The 17,046-nt window shown below is 45.1% G+C and overlaps 1 protein-coding gene across 2 annotated transcripts in view; it reads left to right on the top strand.

The window, feature by feature from the left end:
- Positions 1-17,046, top strand: part of TTLL11 (tubulin tyrosine ligase like 11) — a 212,580-nt gene that overhangs the window by 83,039 nt on the left and 112,495 nt on the right. For both annotated transcript variants that reach the window (XM_014457912.2, XM_023755957.1), the window contains one exon: positions 15,488-16,063. In XM_014457912.2, the coding sequence (XP_014313398.2) occupies positions 15,488-16,063 (576 nt within the window). The remainder of the gene's footprint in view (positions 1-15,487; positions 16,064-17,046) is intronic.

The following is a 17,046-nucleotide window of genomic DNA, read 5'->3' as shown; positions in this document are numbered from 1 at the left end:
TATTTTAATTTTTAATAAAAAACTAATCTTGAGACTAGTCATCTTATTATTTGATGATAGATCCTTTAGGAGGGAAAAGAGCTAAGACTTCTCTTTGACCGAATGGCATCAAGCGTGGCTTAAACATTTTCCCACTAAGGTTCCCCCTCCCCCCATAAGCAGCCTAGTACAATAATACTTTTAAAAGTAGAAACTCTATTGTTTAATTCCTCACTTCAATTTGGTCCCAAATACATTTAACGCTTTAAATGACAACTATTATCATCTTGCTGCGTTGCAGTCCTGATTTTGTATGAGGAATTTTGAGGTAAGTACTATCAGAGGGCTGCTGCTTTAACATGTCCCCCACTCCCTCTAAAGAAAGGCAAGCTGTGAAAAAGTGAGAGAGGTAAACATTTTTCTGGGAGACTGTTTTAAAGGTCAAGAAAACCCTGCTTTCTAAAGTGAAGAAAAGGTCATCTTTCACCCTTCAATTTTTGTCCTTTCATTTCATTTTGCAAAAGTTCTTCGTGATGTCGCCTTAGTCACTTGAGTAGAGATGCCTAATTTTCTGTAAGAAAATAGTGGAACCAATCTTGAGATCAGTGCCTATTTCAAAGGGAAATTATGAAAATTGCTCTGCCTGTACCTTCTTTCCTGATCTCCAAAGAAATGAAGAAGTCTCTCCTACTCTGTTTCTTGTTCAGCTTCTTTTCTGTGTAATTGCTTCTTGGAGGAGTTCTAATGAAAGGCGACGTGAAGTCGAGATTTGAATTTAGAAAGATGCTATAATTGAATTCTCTGGCCTCATTAATGAATGATTCTCTGTCCTTCCCTCACACCCAAACTTGCACTGCCTCCCTCCTTGCCTCCTGAAATTAACCCCATACATTTTCTAGAAGTCTTAGAAGAGTAGGATAAAAGGACTTGTTTGGTTAGAATAGATCTAATAAGTGCTTTTCTATTATTTTGGAACTAATGGCTCTCTTCCATTTTCTTTTAACTTTTCGTTTTGTCATAATTTCAGACTTACTGAAAAATTGTAAGAATAATAAAAAACTTTCTGTACACCCTTCACTCAACCCCAAATGTTACTATTTTGCTACATTTGCGCTCCCCCCCTCCTTTTTGAGAATAATTTGCATACATGATGCCCTTTTACTCCTAAGCATACTGTGCATATCTATAACAATAAAAGTGTAATATGCTAATTAGACCAGACATCCTTCTGGACATTCTTCCAGATTACCTTCTGAATGAAGCCGGGACTGCGAGGGCTGTGAGGGCCGAGCCCCTTGCACGAATTTCGTGCATCAGGCCTCTAGTTTCCTAAATAAAAGAGTATTTTCTTTTATAGCCACGATGTAATTATTGAAATCATGAAATTAACATCGATCAATACTATTTTATGATTTAATCATATTCAGAATTTATTCAGATTTTGACAATTGCCCCTTTAGTCTCCTTTAATCTGGAAGAATTTCTCAGTCTTTTTTTGTTTTCATCCCATAGGTATTTTTTATGAGCACAAGGTATTTAGCAGACTGCCCCTCAATTTGGGTTTGTCTGGGGTTTCCTCATTAGGTTCAGGAAATACATTTTTGGCAGGAATAGCACAGAAGCTGTGTTGTGTTTTTCTCAGGGGTATCATCTCTGGGGGCACATGATGTCAACATGTCTCATTACTGGTGACGTTACCTTTAATCATTTGGTTAAGTTGGTGTCTGCCAGATTTCCACTGAGGAGTTGCCATTTCCCCCGTTCTAATGATTAAGTATTTAAGACTATGTAATATCTTGTTATTCCTCAAACTTTTACATCGTTTTAACCTTGGTTAATGATTCTTGCCTAAATCAGTTATTATTGTGATGGTTGCCAAATGGTGATTAACCACCATTTCTTCTGCATTTGTTAGTTGAGTTTCTATTGCAAGGAAGAACTTTGCCTTTTAATTTATTTATCTAGGTGAATATGCATGCACATTAGTGTGGACTCATGGATTCTTATGTTATTCGATGAGTTTTAATCCTCTTTTATTTATTTTGAAGCTCAGATGCTCCTAGATTTGTCTAGTGGAGCCTGGTGTCCTCTCAGCAGCCCCTGTTACTCTCCGAGCGCTCTGTTCTGCCACAACAAGAGGCCCCAGGCTTTGTCGTGTTTTCCCTGCACCAACCTGGGAATCAGCCAAATTTCCAAGAAGCCCTAGTGTTTTTGTGCTGGTGCTGAGAGTGCTCTCTGCTATAGGGGTGTCAGTCCAATGCCCTCCCCTTTTATAAACATACTTTGTGACATTCTCTTTACCATCCTGAATGAAATATAGTCAACCTTCACACATAGTTCTTTAAAAGACAACAACACCTAAATGTTATTTTAAAAAGGAAAATAAGAAAAAGTTCTTTATAGCAAAATTTTATTTTATAACAAAATTATAACAAAATTTCAGTAAGTAACTGCTCTGGGGGCACAGTTACATAAGAATATGTAATGAAGTGGCCTGATGCTTGCACCTACCTGTAATGAATGAGTTTGAATAAAAGGAAAGTAGGACAATTTAATTAAACATTATTCATATTCTCTCTCATATGTCTACATATTATACATAATATAAATATGATATTTTAAAATATTTGGCTTTTTTCTTTTTAAAATATATTTTTATTGATTTCAGAAAAGAAGGGAGAGGTAGAGAGAGAGATAGAAACATCAATGATGAGAGAGAGACAATGATTGGCTGTCTCCTGCACACCCCTAACTGGGGATCAAGCCCACAACTTGGGCATGTGCCCTGACCGGGAATTGAACTGTGACCTCCTGGTTCATAGGTTGACGTTCAACCACTGAGCAACACTGGCTGGGCTAAATATTTGGCATTTTAAACTGTTCTTTACATATAATCACATTGTGTTCTGTGGGTAACTCAGATACCATAAGCCATGTATGTGCTTCAGCGATGCAGTGCTTCTGAAATAGTTGATAAAATTCCAGGGCAGGGGAGGTGAAGTATAATTTTCCCTGTATTTACATGGTTGTTGCATTCCTATAAAATAGTGGTACTCAACTTAAGTCATGTGGGAAATTCTTTTTGTTTACACGTGACAGTGGGTAGGGGTCTAGGCTATCTCTACGTCATACATAAATAGGTCTTTCACTTTATGAAGGTGCGGTGGGGCTGCCCAGTGCGTGGCAGTCTGGCATTCAGACGCCTGCCCATCAAATGCCAGTAATACTCTCCATTCACTGGGACAACCAAAAGCACTCCCCCAAATTTCCAAAACCCTCCCTAGGTGGCAGTATCGGTCCCACTGAGAAGCACTGATTGATCTCTGTGGAGCAGGAGCATTTTTCTTTTCCTTTAAGAAACACAAATACCTGTATATTGCTTAAAGGCGTTTAATTTTTAACACTTTCCAGATTTGTGTCCAACACTGCAGATTTCCCTGATTTCCACCTTACTTTGAGAATAAGGATGACCCCGCTCTGTGTCCCTGCCTAGGGAGGGAGGCAGCCTCGGTCTCACTGCACACAGGGTGGGCATCCCCACGGGGGAGCAAGGTCGTGACCTCTCATAGCACAATGCTATCCTGTAGGCAGTCTTGTCATAACCCTTGTTCTCCAGAGAGCGTCTAGAGAGAATCCTGAGCAGAGAAATGCCTCCATTGTATGGATGAGGAAACTGAGACCCAGAGAAGGAAAGAGGCTTGGCCCAGTCACACAGCAAGTCAGAGATACTCCTGAGGCCTAGAGACCAAAGAATAAACAAATGTTAGGGATTGGAAAGGACCTGAGAAACCATCCAGGCCATTCCCCCAGGGGAATCCCTTCCACACCTGGACAGGTGACCAGGCTCCAGCCTGTACATGATCATCTTAAAAAATAGCTGGTTCCTGCTCTGTAAAACTCAGCAAGGACTCTGCCTCATGGCCTGTTGGCAGATGCTCATGGGATGAGTATTAAATAAGATCGCTGTAGACCACCCACCACGATGCTCAATGAATGGCCTTTTCTTTCTCTTGCTCCTTTCCTCCCCTCAGTGTGACACGTTTAAAGCAACTTCTAGATATTTAGGAAGCACTTACAGCTCGGGGTAGAAAGATTTATCAGAGTAAAAGCACTCAGACTTATCTCTGCTGTGTGTGGACTCCCCCTTTGTTAGATAACCGGGAATGCTTTAAAAAGTATCCGGGTGAACCACTAACAAGGAGATCAATCCTATTTGGATTCAAGGTGAAGGCAAAGGAGTAAATGGTCCCTCAGATTAATTGTTGTATATTTAGTGTTATAATACATATTGACTAATGTCACCATTGACTAATGTCACCGTGTCACCATGTCTTATACACTGAAATGATAATCGGTCCACATTATTAATGAGAATGTAGGTGAGCTCCTGTCGGTGTTCTCCAGGTACATTGCAGTTTTACAAGTGTTCCTGGACATGCATGGCTGGAAATGCTGGGCCAGAGAGGTTTATCGTAATCCCGTTTTTTACATGGATGGGTTAGTGTTGCTGTAGGGTAACAAATACCCACTATTTTTTGTGCACATCTCTCTGTGACTGTTAGTTTATGGGATCGTATCCTGACATCCTGAAATGCTGTAATGTTGAGGTTGTAGCACAGCTGCCCTGTCTTTATGGGTCATAGGCGAGGTCTCAGAGCCGAGCCTCCGGGGACCTGATGTGCTCCTAGGGCCTGGAAGACACTGAAGAGCCCTGGCGCTGAGATGAGAGTCTCTAAACAAAACTATGTAGTTGCAGTCTCTCCTCTGTGTATCTCCCTTCTGCTCCCCTCGGGTCATTGGTAAAGCCTTTAAAGCTTTGCACCTGGGTCGGGAGGAACTAAGGAAAGTGTTGGAGCCCGTGCTTGGTTCCAAGCACTAAAGGGGGTCAAACTCCCCTCCTGTCCAAGTTTGTTATTGTGGTACAGTGACTAGTGAGATATCCCCCAAGGGAAGTGGATTTGGGGGAAGAGACAGCGGAGCCTGTTCCCGCATGGAGAGATGTCCTCCACTCCCTCTCAGATTCGTTAAGGAAACAGGGCAGTTTTCTCACAGGTGACTGAAGTTAAGTGATGGCCAGAGGTTAGGAAGGGACTGCTGGGCTGACATTCCCTGTGAGCCCATGGAGAGCTGAGCCCAAGTTCTCGTTCCGTGGTCACCTGCTCCCCTTGAAGTGAAGGGGGAGGGAACGCAGTGTTTATTTAAGGAAAAGTGGCGTACGGAGCTGGCCTTCCATGGCACAGGAGGAGTTTCTTTGTAAAACTCGGCCCAGCTTGGCTTCCAACCAGCACGCTCATTTAGAACACCACAGAGCATCGGTGATCAAAGGCATGTTGAAGTAATTCCTTCCATGTCAACACCTTTCCGCTTCTCCCTGACATTTAAACCAGCGGCTGGAATCCAGCTCTTGTGGAGACCCTGTCCTTACTCTCCTGGTGTCAACGATCAGGCTGATGATTGTCTGGTCCCCGGCAGGCACTTGGCTGCCCAGCCTGGTTCTCGAGTAGATTGGTGTCTTGGCTTGCGGGTTTCCATGCAGTAGAGGAAAACCTCTACCTACAAAATCCCAAAATGAAAACGCTGTTACTTACCTTGTAGATTAGATCTCCTGTGTACATGGTGACAGGGCTGGCCCAGTGCCTGGCACTCATCATTCCTCAGAGGGTGGAAGGGCATTGGGAGTGTTGCAAAGTAGGACACGGAGAGTCTCATAGTTGTTAAAGTGCACTGTGTAAAGTATGGCAAGAATGTAAGAGGCATATGAGGGACTCTGGTGCTGAGAAGGAGGAAAGCTAGGGTTTTGATTATAATGGAGTCGTATACATTTGGAGGTGAGCTAAAGATTATTTCGCCAGTTCATTAGCAGGAAAGCCTCAGTATCGGAAAAACGATTTTAGCTGGAAGGGGAGCTTACTCAGCAATCGAGTGTTGTGTTCGGATGGAATCAGCCGCGATGCTTTCTGGGACCTCAGTAGGAGTCTGTGGGGAAGAAAGGAAGGGAGTGAGGCCTGTGAGGCCAGGGCGGCAAACCAGGCTGTGGGCTGTACTCTGCTGGGTGGCCCAAAGGAGTAGAGGAAAGGTGAGGCTGCCATCCAAGGGGACCAGGAAACAGCTGAGACAGGCCCAGTCACCAGGGAACCAAGCTGGTCTGAGATGAGCCTCAGTAGGGAATCTGGAGGATGATCAGGAAACCAAGGCAGAGTGATACAGTAGAATGAACTAATACCAACTATAGCGCTGTGCTAAGTCCAAATGCGAGGTATTATTTTATCCTTACAGCAGCATGGGAGCTGGGCACTGTTCTTCCTGTGACGGGGGAGGATACTGAACACAGGTCAGGTAGCTCAGCCAGGGCCCGCCGCTATGAGGCAGCTGATCTGAAATTTGAACCCAGGTCTGTCTCCAAAGCCCGTGCCCTGCACTCTGCTGCTCCCCACAGACACTCAGATATGTGGCTCCGGTGGAGGTGAAGGGGAGCAGCAGCCTAGGGGCCCCCATGCTCAGGGATGCCCCAAGGCCCTTAGGAAGTAACCTCAGGCCCGGCAGGCCTGGTGTGAGCCCCTGTGCTAGGGAAACTCAGGGGAGAGGAGGAGGGTGGGACAGGCCAGGCAGGGCTGACTGGCCTGGCCCGTGAACCAGCTGTCCTTGGGTTCTCACTCCCCTCATGAGTCTCCAGCAATAAGGGTTCAGGCGTTATGGGGCGACCTGAAAGGAACATGGACAGTCTCACAACTGGTTCCTTCCTATTAAGCAGGATTTATTGTCCCAGGTGTGTTCTAGAGTGGCTCTTTGATTCTTCCCTAATGATGGGTGGATTATGGCCACATAAAGTTGCTATTGACTGAAAGTGGGATCCATTACATTGCCTTGACAACACCTGGATTTGGAAAGTGCGCAGAGTGGCTCCTCTTTGCTATTTGGTTGTCATGATCAGAAGGGCCAGCTTCCCCAAGCTGCCTCGTGATGCTCTGTCACCTCCCAGGTAAATTTGAGAGCACCTTCAAAGGGCAGGGCACCTTGGCCCCAGGACTTCTGGCCGGGGGACTGCAGGCTTCTTACTTTATTCTCTGGACCTCAAGGTCCTCATTCTCCCTAGAATGGAGATTTGATCATTAAATAAGGCGACAGCTTTGGAAAGCACTGAAATTTATTGTAATACCAAACACACGCGATGTTGTTATTGAGAATGAGGAGAGAGTGCTTATTCCTACAGTCTTGTCTGAAAGACCATGTCAGTGCGCCCAACACTTATGGTAGAAAGAACCTGGGCTTGGAAATCTGGAAATTTTATGCTTTCGTTCTGGCTCTGCCACTAGTTGTGTGGCCTTGGGCAAGTCTTCCATTTCTTTGTTTATAAAGTGTGTGTGTGTGTGTGTGTGTGTGTGTGTGTGTGTGATGATTCCTTCCTGGCTGGATGTGAAGATATAGGCAACTAGTTCTGTGGCTGTGTGGAGTCCCTCTTCTTACCCTGCTGGCCCCAACTCAGGCAAGATGAGCAGGTTGGCTTGGCTATAACTTTGTATTCCCACAGTGATTTCCCTCCTTATTGTATTAACAGAAGTTCCTACATCTCAACTGCTTTGAGTTTTCCCAAAGAACATAGTTGTCATGGAAAGATGACAGACTTTTGACTCTGATCAACTTGGTTTCATTATAACTTTACTGCCCGTTGGCTGTGTGACCTCGGCCCTGGGATCCACCCTCCTAGCAGGGCTGTTGTGAGGATTCCCTGGATGGTGGCTGCATAGCACGTAACACAGGAGATGTGTTCCACGGGTGGTAGTTTTCCCTTTCCGCTTTCTTATCATTAAAATACTTTTGTTTCTATAGAAGAAGTTAGTTTATCTGGCAATCTGTCAACTAGATATATATTAACTAATGTTCCTGGGTTCATAAATGCTATGGCAATCGAGCTTTCTTATCACTTCATTTTGGACAACATTTATTAAGCACTCACTCTGCTATATACTGGGAATCGTGAGTAAAATAAGACTTGGTCTTCATCCTCAGCGAGCACATCCTCAAATGGGAGAGACAATCAATAACAATAATAGCTCACCATCTGTTAGCTCAGGCACTTCACATTCTTTACCTTTTGTAATCTTCACACCAACCCTACGGCAGAGGCACTACTATTACTCCCGTTTTCCAGGTTAACAAACTGAGGCCGGAGAGGTAAGGAAATAGTTGAGGGTTATATAGCTACTAAGTGGCAGTAGGGCTGGGCTCTCTAGCACTGGAGGGAGTCTAGCTTCAGCACCCATATTCTTAGCTTTCATAATGTACTTAAATATGTAGCTATAATATAATATAGCTCTAAATTCAAAGTCACACATGTAGTTACATGACAGTGTGATAGAGGTGTGCTGAGAAAGATTAGATGCCACCACCGTGGGAGCACAGAGGACGAGAGTGGCTGTTCTGCCTGGAGGGTTGTGAGCCAGGAAAGGATTCTCAGAGGGAACCTGTGGGCTGGGCCTTGGATGATGAGCAGGAGTTCTGCAGGCAAAGAAGTGGGAAAGAGGCCAGTGGAGGCCGAGGGGAAGCACATGTGCAGCACAGAGGGAGGCATGGAAGAGGGCGGGGCGGGAAGGCAGGAAATAGGCTGTGGAGAGAGAGCTAGCTTCCAGGAAGGGGGACCCTCAGCCATGCCAAGGAGTTGCACGTGAGTGGTCCTTGGGAACAATTCTCGTTAGTGTCTTTAAACTGTTCAAGTAAATCCAGGGTATGCATCAGTGATTAAAAGAGCAAAGGCTTTGTTTTGCAACTTAGGTTTGTTTGTTTTTTAACTGGAATTCCTGAAAGCCAGGGAGTGCTGAGAATATTTGTCCACACAGTGGGAGGACAGTTTTCCCTGGGGCCTGTGGCTGCCCTACTCTAACCATCAGGTTCCAGATATCCCACGTCTGAGTTTAAAAATCTGAGTCTTACTGTTGCCAGACAGCAGTTCTTATTTCTGCTAACACTGGGAGAGTTGCTATATCAAAATTAATCATCTGTATGAGATATGCTGGGCAACACAGTCAGGTTTTGATGACCAGTAAGGTGCTTGAGGAATGAGGTTATGAAGTCCTAAATTGGCTCTGTTGCTGTAGGTGCTCAATTGATATTCAGTCAATGAGGTGAACTCTTCCTCCCCAACCCCCCGCCCCTCACCTGCCCAGAACTGCTCCTTTTCCTGTATTCCCTAAATCTGTAGATGGTACCCTCCCCTAGCACTACTGAATCCCTCTCCCTCACCCTCCACCTCCATCCAGTCACCAGGTGCCTCTGAGCCTACCTGCACCATATCCCATCCCAGCCACTGCCCAGCTCTTCGGGACTTTGATAGGCCCCAAATCTCCCTTATTCTTTCCAAACCATCCTGCCAGAGTGATATGGGTGCCATGTTACCCACCCATTACAAATCCACCCATTGCCTACAGTTCAAGTACAAATACAAGGTGTTTTGTGATCTTTTCTGCCCACCCCACCTCTCGTTCCCAGGTGTCCTCTTCTCCCTGCCCATACTTTGCTCAAGTAGCCTGGCCCATTGTAGAAGGTTTAGCCATCATCCGAGGACTGGAGGACCCGGATTTCTCCCCCAAGCTCCAGGCCCATATTTCCATACAATTATAGAACCTCCCCAGCTGGGTGCCCTCTAGGTCCCTCTATCTGGCTCATCCTCTTCCCAGCATTCCCTAAACCCCTGTCACTCCTCTTATATGCCCTGTGAATATAACAATATCCATCTAGACATTCGGAAGTAGTCCCACATGCTCCTGTCTCCCTCACCTAGTCACCCAGTCCTGTCGATCTTACCTCCAAAATATTCCTCAAACCAGACTCCTTTCCCTAACTCCACTGCGAGCCTCGGCTCAGGCGTTTCCCCTCAGGCATTTCCCCTCTGTCCCTGACCGCATACCCAACCCCCAGATTTTCTATGCAGCAGCCAGAATGATATTTCTAAGTACACAGCTAATTATGTTGCTTCCTCCTCAAAACCTTCACTGACTTCTCATCACTTCAGGACATTGTCCAAACTTTCCAAAATGATATTCAGGGCCGTTCCCTGCCAGGCCCCCTCTCATACCCAGGTTTGGTCTTCCATTCCCCTTCCTCACATACCCTCATTCATTCTACACGTGGTTGCTGGAGCCTGATGCCTGCGCTCGGATATTGACCCAGTCCTGCTGGCTGCGTGCCTCTGGCAGATTTTTTCATGTCCCTGGGTCCCCACTTCCTCATCTGTAAATAGGATTGTTGAGGATTGAATGAGATAGTGCGCGTGAAGTGCTTCCAATAGCACCTGACCCTGAGTGCGTGCCCGGTGGGTATGGGCTGCTGTGATTGTTGTTGCAGTGATCTGTCCCGGCAGGTCTCACAGTCAGATTTCCAGTGCTCTCCCCGCTCCACCCACTCTCTGCTCTCCAGCCATCGGGGCTCTTCGCAGTTCCCCAGATATATGCCACTCTCTCTGCCTTCATAAAACCCACGTGGCAGCATCTTCCTGCTCAGTTTCTTCCTCTTCGCCTCAACTGCTACCTCACAGTCTGGCCCTGAGTAGCCTAATTCCACTGGACTCAGAATTGCCTGATGCTGGGAGCAGGGATTTGCCCCGAGTGTGGAGGCTTGGTCTGCTGAAGCTGAAGGGGGAAAAGGGCTGGTCCCTGCACCATGTCCAGCATGTGCTTTGTGACATGTTTGTCTCCCCAGAGGCTTGTTTTTACTTAAGCTCTGCCTGTGCCTGTGCCATGAAGGGCCTGGGTTGCTAAGATGGGATATACATCCATCTGAGTGATAGAGGACTACTCTAACTGGCTTTGACTTCCCGGGTAGTGCAGATACAGTTTCTTAAGAAATCATCCTCCTACCTGCCCCTCACTGCTAATAGTGCTTTATGGCTTCGTATTCCTGTTGCTGAATTTCTCTCTCAAAATATTTTAGCTTGCTTCCCCCAGATGCCCAGCCAACTTCCTTAGGTGCATCGTAAATCTCCCATCCAGATCCGCTCTGGTAGATTATCCCAAGGTGCTGCTCACAGCAACTCAGTATGAACTCTCCGCAGACTAATGTCACTTACGTGTTTATAACACAGCTTTCAACTGTGGTGATGTCAAGATAAATCATTGTTAGAACTTGTGTGCTGGCAGAAGCCAGGGACCTTAGTGCAACCTCTTTATTTTATAGGTGAGTACAACAAAGGCCAGGAGGTCAGGTGACTCTTTCAAGGTCACTCTCTCAAGGTCACCTGACTAAAGTGGGAGTAGGAGCTAGATTTTCTGTCTTTCGCTTCAGTAGTCTTTCTATTACACCAAAAGCTATTTCTTTTCTATTTTTAAACATTTTTCAACTTTATAAAAATTGTGGGAAAATATGCATAACATAAAACTACCATCTTAATCATTTTTAAGTGTCCAGTTCAGTGACATTAAGTACATTCACATTGTTGTCCAACCATCACCACACCCATCTCCAGAACTTTTTTCATCTTCCTGAACTGAAACTCTACCCATCAAACACTAACTCCCTCCCCCAGTCTCTGGCGACCATCATTCTACTTTCTGTCTTTATGAATTTGACTACAGTGGGTACCTCATAAGTGGAAGCATAGAGTATTTGTCCTCTTATGTCTGGCTTACTACTTCACTTAACATAGTGTCCTCAAGGTTCATCCATGTTGTAGCAGGTGTCAGAATTTCCTTCCTTTTTAGGGCTGAATAATATTCCATTGTGTGCACACACCGCATTTTTTTTCTATCCTCCTTCTGCTGATGGACATTTGGGTTGTTTCCACCTGTGGCCATTGTGAGCAATGCTGCTATGAACAGGGAGGTACAACTATCTGTTCACCAAAAGCTATTTCTTATGAAAATCTTTATATTTAGAGGCACTCACTGCTGCCTGATATTGCTATTTTTTTTTTCTAATGGAAAGTTTAGAAAATACAAAAAAAGCTCAATGAGGAATATACGAATTACTGATTTTTTATGGCATGTATTTCCAGAATTTCATACTCATGTTACCCCAATTTTAAAAGTTTATATAGGCTGAGAGAATTTAAACAGGTAGGTCAATCTGTGTAGTAGGGAGGACCCCTGAAAATAGTTAAGACAGAGTATGAACATGAATGTGACCTTGGCTATCCCTGGCATTTTAGAGATGAGTCCATCCCAAAGTATAATCTTACCCTAACGGTACCACAGCTTTTTAGTGGTGCTTCTTTGAGACAATTTTAACATCTCAATAGAGTGTCTTAATGCTAAGAAGAGTCGGAATTTTGAATGGGGGGAATGGGGGTTGTCCCAGTTATATTTCTTAAATATCCACTAGGGGGCGGTAAAAGACATAAATTTTTTAACAGGCCTGATGACTGCCAAGCAATCAGGCCACCACATCCTCGTGGTATCTCTTTCAGCCATCAATGCATACAGTTACAAGATAATGGATTTCACAGCCAACAGCAGGTTTGCGTAAAAATGGAGATACCATCAGCTTTAGCCTAAGTGCAGGTCTTCCTCATGTTCAGGCTGACATCGATGCAGAAAACTTCATTTAGTATGTTAATCCCAGATTATCTTTTTAGTTAAGTCACATTAGTCCAGTGACTCTCAAACTGCGTGAACATCAGAATCACCCACCATACTTTTTCCAAAATACGCCTGCCCAGGTCTTTTCCCACATCTGTTACATCAGAATTTGGAGGGTTGGGGCCTAGTTATATAGATTATATTTAGATTCTGGTCCATGACTTCTTGCTAAGAACCAATGCATTAGTTCTTAACATTAATAACTTTAAATAGCTGGGGGGAAAGGGTCACCCTTGAGTAAAACCTCAGAGGAGAATGGATTTGAAATTTTGGAAAATCTCTCTCCTTTTTTAAAATAGAAGTTGCTGAAAGGTCTGAGGGCTGGGGGAACCACATTCAGCACAACTATCTGGCTTTCCCATTGACTGTGCCAGGAACCCAGACAGAAGGTCCTGGCAAACTCGGGGTCTGTGCTTCCAGTTCCAAGGAGGCCATGCTCAGGGTCTTTAATGTGAGGACAGAGACCAATCGTGTCTGCTACATTAAGAGAATCTTTCCTATAGTATTCAGGGGGAAAAAAGAACCTTTGATTTTATCTTATCAGAGGTAAAAATGGCACAGGGAATGTGCAGTGGGGTGAGAAGACCTCAGCTTTCAACCTAACCATCCCCCTAGACCAGTGATGGCGAACCTTTTGAGCTCGGCGTGTCAGCATTTTGAAAAACCCTGACTTAACTCTGGTGCCATGTCACATATAGAAATTTTTTGATATTTGCAACCATAGTAAAACAAAGATTTATATTTTTGATATTTATTTTATATATTTAAATGCCACTTAACAAAGAAAAATCAACCAAAAAAAAAATGAGTTCGCGTGTCACCTCTGACACTCGTGTCATACCCTTCTTCCATCACCAGTTGTAGGACCCAAGCAAGTCATGTCACCTCTCAGAGCCTCAGCTTCGGCATTTGAATTATAGAGGACTGGGCTGTGCTGATCTCCAAGGATCATTCCAGTTCTAAAAATTCAGCGATTCTGTTAGTATTAATAATCCTGATTTGTATGGTACTACTCTGGCAAAGAGCAAAAGAAATATCCAGTAATGCAATGAATGGCAGAGACTATTGACCATGTAGTTTAATTTATTTAAGGCATATACTGGATTCAAAGGAGGAAATATTGCTCCTGATAATATATTAAACTGTTAGCATCTTCAGCATTGCAAAAGCTTTCCAGAGGGAGGAATTACCCATCGGTGCAAACCTGACATTTTTCACTTCCTGATCCATAACTGCCATTTCTCCAGCACACTTCTATTTACTGTAAAGGGCCAAGCGTATGAATGCTTTGGATGAATATTAAATAACTACACATCAACGTCAAGGTCACAGTTGCAAGAAAGACTTGGTGGAGGGCCCAGGGAGGCTTGCATTGATCTCTGGTGAGGTTCCATTCTCGAATCCTGCTGACAAGGGGAAAAAATTGATGTGGGCCATTATTAAGGCTTTAAGTGTTTCTCCATTGTTAAAGATCTCTTACAAGCCTGGAGTAACTGATAGTGCCCAAGGAATTGGCAAAAGCTTCACTTAGAAATATAGGCTGGTCAGAGAGATAAGTAAAACCCAGAGTGCACATGTCCTGGGTTGGGCTTACACAGCAAAGGTGGAGGCCACGGCGAGCCCAGCACTGGGGCATGCCGCTGCACTCTGAGTTACACACTTCAGAATGGAAGGAACGCCTGTTCTTGGGCGCTTTCTCACCAGATGTGGCAGAGAGAGTGGCTTTAAAGCCCACCCTTCAATTTCCTCCAGCCCCTCCACCCCGCCCCCCTGTGAAAACCTCCTCTCGTGGCGTTCAGCCCATAGATTCCCCATAGCTGCATGGATATGACAAGGGTCCGGGGGAATTGGCTGCATGTGAATTATGCAGACCTGGATCCAGACTGACTGTCTGGACTGGTCAAGTGGCCTGGATAATTACGTGAATGTCTTGCTGACCTGGAGCTGGTAGGACAGCAAATATTACGGATGGCAGAATCTAGTTTCATAAAAGTCTCAATAGACTGAAGGATTGGCTACGTCTACTAGGTATAATAAGAGATATAAATGATGAAACTAGCATTTCTGTACACTGGCTGTGTTTAGTATTGTGCTTAGCCCTTTGCACATTTTAGTTTATTTCTTCTTTACAGTGACCCATGAGGGTTTGTTTTATATTCCCATTTTTAAGATGAGGAACTCGAGACATGGCAGTACAGAGGGAGGTACGAACATATTAGAGTCTTTGATCTGGATTTCAATCCCAGTTCTGCCCCTCTGTTAGCTGGCAAGTTAGTCCATCTTTGAAAAACAGCCTCAGCTAGGCTTGATGGCTGCCTTGGATGTGTCAGGGCCTGTGGGCTTAACCCTTTGCATTTATCATCTCATTCATCCTCCGAACACTCTTTCTCCTCTTTTACAGATGAGGAAGGCACAGATAACTTAAGTAACTTGCCCAAGGTCACACAGTAAGTAGCAGGGCCAGGATTCTAGACCAGGCAGCCTGATGCGACGCCCAGACTCTTAACAACTGATGTACCATTTCCTGTTTTCTGTATCATAAGAGGAGAGCCATCATACTTTCTTAGATAACGTATGTAAAGTGCCTAATATAGTGCCTGGCACATAGTAGGCACTCTTAAACAATAATCATCATCAATTACATGACTTGCTCAGGGTTATAGCTAATAACCGGCAAAGATCTGGGATTCGAACCCAGGTCTTATGACAGCAAATCCTCAGTGCTCTCGATCTCCCTCCTGGAGGACAAGATTGGGGGGTAGCCTTGGGTTACTGTGTTGGCACCTAGCACAGTGTTATCTCCCTGGCAGGTGCTCAGTGAGTGTCACATAGGCAGGACTCACTTTGTCACTCATTTACTAAACATTTGCCAACATCCTGCTCTGTCTTGGGGGTCCAGAGAGGAGAAGAACATCACGCTAACCTTTCTTTTCTCCCCCCAGGTTCAAATGGTGAAAGATGGTGACCCCTCCTGGAAGCCCACTTTTATTGTGAAACCTGATGGTGGTTGTCAGGGTGACGGAATCTACCTCATTAAAGACCCCAGTGACATCCGCCTGGCAGGGACCCTGCAGCGCAGGCCGGCGGTGGTCCAGGAGTACATCTGCAAACCTCTCCTTATCGACAAGCTCAAGTTTGACATTCGCCTGTATGTCTTACTGAAGTCCTTAGACCCCTTAGAGATTTACATAGCCAAAGATGGACTCTCCAGATTTTGTACAGAGCCATACCAGGAGCCCACTCCCAAAAACCTGCACCACATCTTTATGCACTTAACCAACTACTCCCTGAACATCCATAGCGGTAACTTTGTCCACTCGGACAGCACTAGCACAGGCAGCAAAAGGACTTTTTCTAGCATTCTTTGTAGGTTGTCTTCCAAAGGCGTTGACATCAAGAAGGTCTGGTCTGATATCATCTCCTTGGTGATTAAGACCGTCATTGCCCTGACTCCAGAGCTCAAAGTTTTCTACCAGTCGGACATCCCTGCAGGGAGGCCGGGGCCCACATGCTTTCAGGTAACCAACCCTAGTTCCCAGCTGGGTGTTCCCAGCCTTGGCCTCGTGGGGGACGGAGGGGGGGGGGGAGGGGGGTGGCCTGAGGTGGGGAGGGGTGGCTGCTGGTGTGGTCTTTAGTGTTAAACCGGGGTCCAACTTCTGTTTTCTATTTGCTAGCTGTGTGATTTGGGGTAAGTTACATCCCTCATCTCATCTATAAAATGAGACAAATAGTACCTCCCTTAAAGGATTAAGGATCTTATAAGAATTAAATGAGACAACATATGCAAACCACAGTGCCTGCCATTCATTTATGCATTCTTTCTTTCAGCAATTTTTACCGCCAGCTGAGTAGGGGCCTGGCACTGTCTGAGCTGCTAGTGAGATAGTGGTGTGATGAGACAGGGGTCAGAATTTAGGGGACTGAGCCAGAGTGTGGTAGGGAAGGAAATGAGGATGAGGGTAGAGCATTCTTTCAGGTCATTTGGCTGTGAAGGTGAGGACAGCGGGAGGGGGTGTGCGGGGGTGGGGGGGGGCATGGCACCCAGAAGGCACAGTTTCCTGCCACCAGATAAACTAGAATGGGAAAGAGGTAATAAGACGGAGTCTGGGACCCTCTCCATCTCATCTTTTAAAGTATCTTGCAGCAGTTGTATATAGAAAAGAATACACGGTCATATATGAAAGCTATGAGGCAGAGGAACAAAATAATCATCCCCAACCCACCTCCCAACCCCAGAGTTCCAATTACCACGCTGCTCCCCATCCCATTCTGACCCCCGAAGCAACCATTATCCTGAATTTTATGTTTATCGCTTCCTTGCTTTAAAAATATTTACAGTACCCTGAATGTATCCCTAAACAACGTATTGTTTGCTTTGCTTGCTTTTGCGCTTTATAAGAACTGTTGTAAGGTGTGTAGACATAGTAACATTCTTTCCATGCGTGTTCATGGGAATCGACTGGTGCCGTTTCATTCCCACTGCTGCACAGCCCATTGTGAG

This window comes from Myotis lucifugus, unplaced genomic scaffold, assembly GCF_000147115.1.
Source record: "Myotis lucifugus unplaced genomic scaffold, Myoluc2.0 scaffold_87, whole genome shotgun sequence".
NCBI lineage: Eukaryota > Metazoa > Chordata > Mammalia > Chiroptera > Vespertilionidae > Myotis > Myotis lucifugus.
This window is presented reverse-complemented; position numbering and strand designations above follow the sequence as displayed.